Source organism: Oncorhynchus mykiss, chromosome 13, assembly GCF_057628025.1.
Source record: "Oncorhynchus mykiss isolate SJ-2025 chromosome 13, ASM5762802v1, whole genome shotgun sequence".
Classification (NCBI taxonomy): domain Eukaryota; kingdom Metazoa; phylum Chordata; class Actinopteri; order Salmoniformes; family Salmonidae; genus Oncorhynchus; species Oncorhynchus mykiss.
Genome location: NC_143034.1, coordinates 77,429,943 through 77,442,341, shown reverse-complemented (window position 1 = coordinate 77,442,341; position 12,399 = coordinate 77,429,943). Strand labels below are relative to the sequence as shown.

Genomic DNA, 12,399 nt, shown 5'->3' with positions numbered 1-12,399 from the left:
ACTTCCATCCTGGATGAACTATGATCTGTTCAGAACACTGGGAGAAAGTACGAGATGTGTACATACTAAAACAATAGTTACTAATTCATTCCTCATGAGCACACACACACCTGTATTCCAGCAGGTCGACACATGGCCTGACCCAGGATGCTGAAGATGTTCTCCTTGTCCTCCTCACTGGTGCATTCTGGGAGAAGCTCCTCGATCTCCTTCTTCTCTCCCGGGAGCAAGGGCACACCTTCACCTTGACTGGAGGGATGGAGGGAGGAGATGAGAGGGAGATGGGAGGAGAGAGAGGAGAGGGAGATGGGAGGAGAGAGAGGAGAGGGAGATGGGAGGAGAGAGAGGAGAGGGAGATGGGAGGAGAGAGAGGAGAGGGAGATGGGAGGAGAGAGAGGAGAGGGAGATGGGAGGAGAGAGAGGAGAGGGAGATGGGAGGAGAGAGAGGAGAGGGAGATGGGAGGAGAGGGAGATGGGAGGAGAGGGAGATGGGAGGAGAGGGAGATGGGAGGAGAGGGAGACGGGAGGAGAGAGAGGAGAGGGAGACGGGAGGAGAGAGAGGAGAGGGAGACGGGAGGAGAGAGAGGAGAGGGAGACGGGAGGAGAGAGAGGAGAGGGAGACGGGAGGAGAGAGAGGAGAGGGAGACGGGAGGAGAGAGAGGAGAGGGTGACGGGAGGAGAGATAGGAGAGGGAGACGGGAGGAGAGAGGGAGACGGGAGGAGAGAGAGGGGAAACGAGAGGGAGATGGGAGGAGAGAGAGGAGAAAGGAGAGGGAGATGGAGGAGAGAGGAGAAAGAGGAATGTCAACATTGCATAAGAATTTTAAAAATAATGTTTAAATCAGCAACGGCTTAATACCACAGAACGCATCACGTCATGTTATCAGCTTCTACCACAGAACGCATCACGTCATGTTATCAGCTTCTACCACAGAACGCATCACGTCATGTTATCAGCTTCTACCACAGAACGCACCACGTCATGTTATCAGCTTCTACCACAGAACGCATCACGTCATGTTATCAGCTTCTACCACAGAACGCATCACGTCTGTGTTCATGTTATCAGCTTCTACCACAGAACGCATCACGTCATGTTATCAGCTTCTACCACAGAACGCATCACGTCTGTATTGATGTTGTTATCAGCTTCTACCACAGAACGCATCACGTCATGTTATCAGCTTCTACCACAGAACGCACCACGTCATGTTATCAGCTTCTACCACAGAACGCATCACGTCTGTATTGATGTTGTTATCAGCTTCTACCACAGAACGCATCACGTCATGTTATCAGCTTCTACCACAGAACGCATCACGTCTGTATTGATGTTGTTATCAGCTTCTACCACAGAACGCATCACGTCATGTTATCAGCTTCTACCACAGAACGCATCACGTCATGTTATCAGCTTCTACCACAGAACGCACCACGTCATGTTATCAGCTTCTACCACAGAACGCATCACGTCATGTTATCAGCTTCTACCACAGAACGCATCACGTCTGTATTCATGTTATCAGCTTCTACCACAGAACGCATCACGTCTGTATTCATGTTATCAGCATCTACCACAGAACGCATCACGTCTGTATTCATGTTATCAGCTTCTACCACAGAACGCATCACGTCTGTATTCATGTTATCAGCTTCTACCACAGAACGAATCACGTCATGTTATCAGCTTCTACCACAGAACGCATCACGTCATGTTATCAGCTTCTACCACAGAACGCGTCACGTCATGTTATCAGCTTCTACCACAGAACGCATCACGTCATGTTATCAGCTTCTACCACAGAACGCACCAAGTCTGTATTCATGTTATCAGCTTCTACCACAGAACGCATCACGTCTGTATTCATGTTATCAGCTTCTACCACAGAACGCATCACGTCATGTTATCAGCTTCTACCACAGAACGCATCACGTCATGTTATCAGCTTCTACCACAGAACGCATCACGTCATGTTATCAGCTTCTACCACAGAACGCATCACGTCATGTTATCAGCTTCTACCACAGAACGCATCACGTCTGTATTCATGTTATCAGCTTCTACCACAGAACGCATCACGTCATGTTATCAGCTTCTACCACAGAACGCACCACGTCATGTTATCAGCTTCTACCACAGAACGCATCACGTCTGTATTCATGTTATCAGCTTCTACCACAGAACGCACCACGTCATGTTATCAGCTTCTACCATAGAACGCATCACGTCATGTTATCAGCTTCTACCACAGAACGCATCACGTCTGTATTCATGTTATCAGCTTCTACCACAGAACGCACCACGTCATGTTATCAGCTTCTACCACAGAACGCATCACGTCATGTTATCAGCTTCTACCACAGAACGCATCACGTCTGTATTCATGTTATCAGCTTCTACCACAGAACGCATCACGTCATGTTATCAGCTTCTACCACAGAACGCATCACGTCATGTTATCAGCTTCTACCACAGAACGCATCACGTCTGTGTTCATGTTATCAGCTTCTACCACAGAACGCATCACGTCTGTGTTCATGTTATCAGCTTCTACCACAGAACGCATCACGTCATGTTATCAGCTTCTACCACAGAACGCACCAAGTCTGTATTCATGTTATCAGCTTCTACCACAGAACGCACCACGTCATGTTATCAGCTTCTACCACAGAACGCACCACGTCATGTTATCAGCTTCTACCACAGAACGCACCACGTCATGTTATCAGCTTCTACCACAGAACGCACCAGGTCATGTTATCAGCTTCTACCACAGAACGCACCACGTCATGTTATCAGCTTCTACCACAGAACGCACCACGTCATGTTATCAGCTTCTACCACAGAACGCACCACGTCATGTTATCAGCTTCTACCACAGAACGCACCACGTCATGTTATCAGCTTCTACCACAGAACGCACCAAGTCTGTAGTCATGTTATCAGCTTCTACCACAGAACGCATCACGTCTGTATTCATGTTATCAGCTTCTACCACAGAACGCATCACGTCATGTTATCAGCTTCTACCACAGAACGCATCACGTCATGTTATCAGCTTCTACCACAGAACGCACCAAGTCTGTATTCATGTTATCAGCTTCTACCACAGAACGCATCACGTCATGTTATCAGCTTCTACCACAGAACGCATCACGTCATGTTATCAGCTTCTACCACAGAACGCATCACGTCATGTTATCAGCTTCTACCACAGAACGCACCACGTCATGTTATCAGCTTCTACCACAGAACGCATCACGTCTGTATTCATGTTATCAGCTTCTACCACAGAACGCATCACGTCATGTTATCAGCTTCTACCACAGAACGCATCACGTCATGTTATCAGCTTCTACCACAGAACGCATCACGTCATGTTATCAGCTTCTACCACAGAACGCATCACGTCATGTTATCAGCTTCTACCACAGAACGCATCACGTCATGTTATCAGCTTCTACCACAGAACGCATCACGTCTGTATTCATGTTATCAGCTTCTACCACAGAACGCATCACGTCATGTTATCAGCTTCTACCACAGAACGCATCACGTCATGTTATCAGCTTCTACCACAGAACGCATCACGTCATGTTATCAGCTTCTACCACAGAACGCATCACGTCATGTTATCAGCTTCTACCACAGAACGCATCACGTCTGTATTCATGTTATCAGCTTCTACCACAGAACGCATCACGTCATGTTATCAGCTTCTACCACAGAACGCACCACATCATGTTATCAGCTTCTACCACAGAACGCATCACGTCTGTATTCATGTTATCAGCTTCTACCACAGAACGCACCACGTCATGTTATCAGCTTCTACCATAGAACGCATCACGTCATGTTATCAGCTTCTACCACAGAACGCATCACGTCTGTATTCATGTTATCAGCTTCTACCACAGAACGCACCACGTCATGTTATCAGCTTCTACCACAGAACGCATCACGTCATGTTATCAGCTTCTACCACAGAACGCATCACGTCTGTATTCATGTTATCAGCTTCTACCACAGAACGCATCACGTCATGTTATCAGCTTCTACCACAGAACGCATCACGTCATGTTATCAGCTTCTACCACAGAACGCATCACGTCTGTGTTCATGTTATCAGCTTCTACCACAGAACGCATCACGTCTGTGTTCATGTTATCAGCTTCTACCACAGAACGCATCACGTCATGTTATCAGCTTCTACCACAGAACGCACCACGTCATGTTATCAGCTTCTACCACAGAACGCACCAGGTCATGTTATCAGCTTCTACCACAGAACGCACCACGTCATGTTATCAGCTTCTACCACAGAACGCACCACGTCATGTTATCAGCTTCTACCACAGAACGCACCACGTCATGTTATCAGCTTCTACCACAGAACGCACCACGTCATGTTATCAGCTTCTACCACAGAACGCACCAAGTCTGTAGTCATGTTATCAGCTTCTACCACAGAACGCATCACGTCTGTATTCATGTTATCAGCTTCTACCACAGAACGCATCACGTCATGTTATCAGCTTCTACCACAGAACGCATCACGTCATGTTATCAGCTTCTACCACAGAACGCACCAAGTCTGTATTCATGTTATCAGCTTCTACCACAGAACGCATCACGTCATGTTATCAGCTTCTACCACAGAACGCATCACGTCATGTTATCAGCTTCTACCACAGAACGCATCACGTCATGTTATCAGCTTCTACCACAGAACGCACCACGTCATGTTATCAGCTTCTACCACAGAACGCATCACGTCTGTATTCATGTTATCAGCTTCTACCACAGAACGCATCACGTCATGTTATCAGCTTCTACCACAGAACGCATCACGTCATGTTATCAGCTTCTACCACAGAACGCATCACGTCATGTTATCAGCTTCTACCACAGAACGCATCACGTCATGTTATCAGCTTCTACCACAGAACGCACCACGTCTGTATTCATGTTATCAGCTTCTACCACAGAACGCACCACGTCATGTTATCAGCTTCTACCACAGAACGCATCACGTCTGTATTCATGTTATCAGCTTCTACCACAGAACGCATCACGTCATGTTATCAGCTTCTACCACAGAACGCATCACGTCTGTATTCATGTTATCAGCTTCTACCACAGAACGCATCACGTCATGTTATCAGCTTCTACCACAGAACGCATCACGTCTGTATTCATGTTATCAGCTTCTACCACAGAACGCACCACGTCATGTTATCAGCTTCTACCACAGAACGCATCACGTCATGTTATCAGCTTCTACCACAGAACGCATCACGTCATGTTATCAGCTTCTACCACAGAACGCATCACGTCATGTTATCAGCTTCTACCACAGAACGCATCACGTCTGTGTTCATGTTATCAGCTTCTACCACAGAACGCATCACGTCATGTTATCAGCTTCTACCACAGAACGCACCACGTCTGTATTCATGTTATCAGCTTCTACCACAGAACGCACCACGTCATGTTATCAGCTTCTACCACAGAACGTACCACGTCATGTTATCAGCTTCTACCACAGAACGCACCACGTCATGTTATCAGCTTCTACCACAGAACGCACCACGTCATGTTATCAGCTTCTACCACAGAACGCACCACGTCATGTTATCAGCTTCTACCACAGAACGCACCACGTCATGTTATCAGCTTCTACCACAGAACGCACCACGTCATGTTATCAGCTTCTACCACAGAACGCACCACGTCATGTTATCAGCTTCTACCACAGAACGCACCAAGTCTGTAGTCATGTTATCAGCTTCTACCACAGAACGCATCACGTCTGTATTCATGTTATCAGCTTCTACCACAGAACGCATCACGTCATGTTATCAGCTTCTACCACAGAACGCATCACGTCATGTTATCAGCTTCTACCACAGAACGCACCAAGTCTGTATTCATGTTATCAGCTTCTACCACAGAACGCATCACGTCATGTTATCAGCTTCTACCACAGAACGCATCACGTCATGTTATCAGCTTCTACCACAGAACGCATCACGTCATGTTATCAGCTTCTACCACAGAACGCATCACGTCTGTATTCATGTTATCAGCTTCTACCACAGAACGCATCACGTCATGTTATCAGCTTCTACCACAGAACGCATCACGTCATGTTATCAGCTTCTACCACAGAACGCATCACGTCATGTTATCAGCTTCTACCACAGAACGCATCACGTCATGTTATCAGCTTCTACCACAGAACGCATCACGTCATGTTATCAGCTTCTACCACAGAACGCATCACGTCTGTATTCATGTTATCAGCTTCTACCACAGAACGCATCACGTCATGTTATCAGCTTCTACCACAGAACGCATCACGTCATGTTATCAGCTTCTACCACAGAACGCATCACGTCATGTTATCAGCTTCTACCACAGAACGCATCACGTCATGTTATCAGCTTCTACCACAGAACGCATCACGTCTGTATTCATGTTATCAGCTTCTACCACAGAACGCATCACGTCATGTTATCAGCTTCTACCACAGAACGCACCACGTCATGTTATCAGCTTCTACCACAGAACGCATCACGTCTGTATTCATGTTATCAGCTTCTACCACAGAACGCACCACGTCATGTTATCAGCTTCTACCATAGAACGCATCACGTCATGTTATCAGCTTCTACCACAGAACGCATCACGTCTGTATTCATGTTATCAGCTTCTACCACAGAACGCACCACGTCATGTTATCAGCTTCTACCACAGAACGCATCACGTCATGTTATCAGCTTCTACCACAGAACGCATCACGTCTGTATTCATGTTATCAGCTTCTACCACAGAACGCATCACGTCATGTTATCAGCTTCTACCACAGAACGCATCACGTCATGTTATCAGCTTCTACCACAGAACGCATCACGTCTGTGTTCATGTTATCAGCTTCTACCACAGAACGCATCACGTCTGTGTTCATGTTATCAGCTTCTACCACAGAACGCACCAAGTCTGTATTCATGTTATCAGCTTCTACCACAGAATGCACCACGTCATGTTATCAGCTTCTACCACAGAACGCACCACGTCATGTTATCAGCTTCTACCACAGAACGCACCACGTCATGTTATCAGCTTCTACCACAGAACGCACCACGTCATGTTATCAGCTTCTACCACAGAACGCATCACGTCATGTTATCAGCTTCTACCACAGAACGCATCACGTCATGTTATCAGCTTCTACCACAGAACGCATCACGTCTGTATTCATGTTATCAGCTTCTACCACAGAACGCATCACGTCATGTTATCAGCTTCTACCACAGAACGCATCACGTCATGTTATCAGCTTCTACCACAGAACGCACCACGTCATGTTATCAGCTTCTACCACAGAACGCATCACGTCATGTTATCAGCTTCTACCACAGAACGCATCACGTCTGTGTTCATGTTATCAGCTTCTACCACAGAACGCATCACGTCATGTTATCAGCTTCTACCACAGAACGCATCACGTCTGTATTGATGTTGTTATCAGCTTCTACCACAGAACGCATCACGTCATGTTATCAGCTTCTACCACAGAACGCACCACGTCATGTTATCAGCTTCTACCACAGAACGCATCACGTCTGTATTGATGTTGTTATCAGCTTCTACCACAGAACGCATCACGTCATGTTATCAGCTTCTACCACAGAACGCATCACGTCTGTATTGATGTTGTTATCAGCTTCTACCACAGAACGCATCACGTCATGTTATCAGCTTCTACCACAGAACGCATCACGTCATGTTATCAGCTTCTACCACAGAACGCACCACGTCATGTTATCAGCTTCTACCACAGAACGCATCACGTCATGTTATCAGCTTCTACCACAGAACGCATCACGTCTGTATTCATGTTATCAGCTTCTACCACAGAACGCATCACGTCTGTATTCATGTTATCAGCATCTACCACAGAACGCATCACGTCTGTATTCATGTTATCAGCTTCTACCACAGAACGCATCACGTCTGTATTCATGTTATCAGCTTCTACCACAGAACGCATCACGTCATGTTATCAGCTTCTACCACAGAACGCATCACGTCATGTTATCAGCTTCTACCACAGAACGCGTCACGTCATGTTATCAGCTTCTACCACAGAACGCATCACGTCATGTTATCAGCTTCTACCACAGAACGCACCAAGTCTGTATTCATGTTATCAGCTTCTACCACAGAACGCATCACGTCTGTATTCATGTTATCAGCTTCTACCACAGAACGCATCACGTCATGTTATCAGCTTCTACCACAGAACGCATCACGTCATGTTATCAGCTTCTACCACAGAACGCATCACGTCATGTTATCAGCTTCTACCACAGAACGCATCACGTCATGTTATCAGCTTCTACCACAGAACGCATCACGTCTGTATTCATGTTATCAGCTTCTACCACAGAACGCATCACGTCATGTTATCAGCTTCTACCACAGAACGCACCACGTCATGTTATCAGCTTCTACCACAGAACGCATCACGTCTGTATTCATGTTATCAGCTTCTACCACAGAACGCACCACGTCATGTTATCAGCTTCTACCATAGAACGCATCACGTCATGTTATCAGCTTCTACCACAGAACGCATCACGTCTGTATTCATGTTATCAGCTTCTACCACAGAACGCACCACGTCATGTTATCAGCTTCTACCACAGAACGCATCACGTCATGTTATCAGCTTCTACCACAGAACGCATCACGTCTGTATTCATGTTATCAGCTTCTACCACAGAACGCATCACGTCTGTGTTCATGTTATCAGCTTCTACCACAGAACGCACCAAGTCTGTATTCATGTTATCAGCTTCTACCACAGAACGCACCACGTCATGTTATCAGCTTCTACCACAGAACGCACCACGTCATGTTATCAGCTTCTACCACAGAACGCACCACGTCATGTTATCAGCTTCTACCACAGAACGCACCACGTCATGTTATCAGCTTCTACCACAGAACGCATCACGTCATGTTATCAGCTTCTACCACAGAACGCATCACGTCATGTTATCAGCTTCTACCACAGAACGCATCACGTCTGTATTCATGTTATCAGCTTCTACCACAGAACGCATCACGTCATGTTATCAGCTTCTACCACAGAACGCATCACGTCATGTTATCAGCTTCTACCACAGAACGCACCACGTCATGTTATCAGCTTCTACCACAGAACGCATCACGTCATGTTATCAGCTTCTACCACAGAACGCATCACGTCTGTGTTCATGTTATCAGCTTCTACCACAGAACGCATCACGTCATGTTATCAGCTTCTACCACAGAACGCATCACGTCTGTATTGATGTTGTTATCAGCTTCTACCACAGAACGCATCACGTCATGTTATCAGCTTCTACCACAGAACGCACCACGTCATGTTATCAGCTTCTACCACAGAACGCATCACGTCTGTATTGATGTTGTTATCAGCTTCTACCACAGAACGCATCACGTCATGTTATCAGCTTCTACCACAGAACGCATCACGTCTGTATTGATGTTGTTATCAGCTTCTACCACAGAACGCATCACGTCATGTTATCAGCTTCTACCACAGAACGCATCACGTCATGTTATCAGCTTCTACCACAGAACGCACCACGTCATGTTATCAGCTTCTACCACAGAACGCATCACGTCATGTTATCAGCTTCTACCACAGAACGCATCACGTCTGTATTCATGTTATCAGCTTCTACCACAGAACGCATCACGTCTGTATTCATGTTATCAGCATCTACCACAGAACGCATCACGTCTGTATTCATGTTATCAGCTTCTACCACAGAACGCATCACGTCTGTATTCATGTTATCAGCTTCTACCACAGAACGCATCACGTCATGTTATCAGCTTCTACCACAGAACGCATCACGTCATGTTATCAGCTTCTACCACAGAACGCGTCACGTCATGTTATCAGCTTCTACCACAGAACGCATCACGTCATGTTATCAGCTTCTACCACAGAACGCACCAAGTCTGTATTCATGTTATCAGCTTCTACCACAGAACGCATCACGTCTGTATTCATGTTATCAGCTTCTACCACAGAACGCATCACGTCATGTTATCAGCTTCTACCACAGAACGCATCACGTCATGTTATCAGCTTCTACCACAGAACGCATCACGTCATGTTATCAGCTTCTACCACAGAACGCATCACGTCATGTTATCAGCTTCTACCACAGAACGCATCACGTCTGTATTCATGTTATCAGCTTCTACCACAGAACGCATCACGTCATGTTATCAGCTTCTACCACAGAACGCACCACGTCATGTTATCAGCTTCTACCACAGAACGCATCACGTCTGTATTCATGTTATCAGCTTCTACCACAGAACGCACCACGTCATGTTATCAGCTTCTACCATAGAACGCATCACGTCATGTTATCAGCTTCTACCACAGAACGCATCACGTCTGTATTCATGTTATCAGCTTCTACCACAGAACGCACCACGTCATGTTATCAGCTTCTACCACAGAACGCATCACGTCATGTTATCAGCTTCTACCACAGAACGCATCACGTCTGTATTCATGTTATCAGCTTCTACCACAGAACGCATCACGTCATGTTATCAGCTTCTACCACAGAACGCATCACGTCATGTTATCAGCTTCTACCACAGAACGCATCACGTCTGTGTTCATGTTATCAGCTTCTACCACAGAACGCATCACGTCTGTGTTCATGTTATCAGCTTCTACCACAGAACGCATCACGTCATGTTATCAGCTTCTACCACAGAACGCACCAAGTCTGTATTCATGTTATCAGCTTCTACCACAGAACGCACCACGTCATGTTATCAGCTTCTACCACAGAACGCACCACGTCATGTTATCAGCTTCTACCACAGAACGCACCACGTCATGTTATCAGCTTCTACCACAGAACGCACCACGTCATGTTATCAGCTTCTACCACAGAACGCACCACGTCATGTTATCAGCTTCTACCACAGAACGCACCACGTCATGTTATCAGCTTCTACCACAGAACGCACCACGTCATGTTATCAGCTTCTACCACAGAACGCACCAAGTCTGTAGTCATGTTATCAGCTTCTACCACAGAACGCACCAAGTCTGTATTCATGTTATCAGCTTCTACCACAGAACGCATCACGTCATGTTATCAGCTTCTACCACAGAACGCATCACGTCATGTTATCAGCTTCTACCACAGAACGCATCACGTCTGTATTCATGTTATCAGCTTCTACCACAGAACGCATCACGTCATGTTATCAGCTTCTACCACAGAACGCATCACGTCATGTTATCAGCTTCTACCACAGAACGCATCACGTCATGTTATCAGCTTCTACCACAGAACGCATCACGTCATGTTATCAGCTTCTACCACAGAACGCATCACGTCATGTTATCAGCTTCTACCACAGAACGCGTCATGTTATCAGCTTCTACCACAGAACGCATCACGTCTGTATTCATGTTATCAGCTTCTACCACAGAACGCATCACGTCATGTTATCAGCTTCTACCACAGAACGCATCACGTCATGTTATCAGCTTCTACCACAGAACGCATCACGTCATGTTATCAGCTTCTACCACAGAACGCATCACGTCATGTTATCAGCTTCTACCACAGAACGCATCACGTCTGTATTCATGTTATCAGCTTCTACCACAGAACGCATCACGTCATGTTATCAGCTTCTACCACAGAACGCACCACGTCATGTTATCAGCTTCTACCACAGAACGCATCACGTCTGTATTCATGTTATCAGCTTCTACCACAGAACGCACCACGTCATGTTATCAGCTTCTACCATAGAACGCATCACGTCATGTTATCAGCTTCTACCACAGAACGCATCACGTCTGTATTCATGTTATCAGCTTCTACCACAGAACGCACCACGTCATGTTATCAGCTTCTACCACAGAACGCATCACGTCATGTTATCAGCTTCTACCACAGAACGCATCACGTCTGTATTCATGTTATCAGCTTCTACCACAGAACGCATCACGTCATGTTATCAGCTTCTACCACAGAACGCATCACGTCATGTTATCAGCTTCTACCACAGAACGCATCACGTCTGTGTTCATGTTATCAGCTTCTACCACAGAACGCATCACGTCTGTGTTCATGTTATCAGCTTCTACCACAGAACGCATCACGTCATGTTATCAGCTTCTACCACAGAACGCACCAAGTCTGTATTCATGTTATCAGCTTCTACCACAGAACGCACCACGTCATGTTATCAGCTTCTACCACAGAACGCACCAGGTCATGTTATCAGCTTCTACCACAGAACGCACCACGTCATGTTATCAGCTT

The 12,399-nt window shown here is 46.1% G+C and overlaps 1 protein-coding gene across 3 annotated transcripts in view; it reads right to left on the bottom strand.

The window, feature by feature from the left end:
* Positions 1–12,399, bottom strand: part of smg1 (SMG1 nonsense mediated mRNA decay associated PI3K related kinase) — a 167,830-nt gene that overhangs the window by 84,858 nt on the left and 70,573 nt on the right. For all 3 annotated transcript variants that reach the window (XM_090197766.1, XM_090197768.1, XM_090197767.1), the window contains one exon: positions 111–249. In XM_090197766.1, the coding sequence (XP_090053892.1) occupies positions 111–249 (139 nt within the window). The remainder of the gene's footprint in view (positions 1–110; positions 250–12,399) is intronic.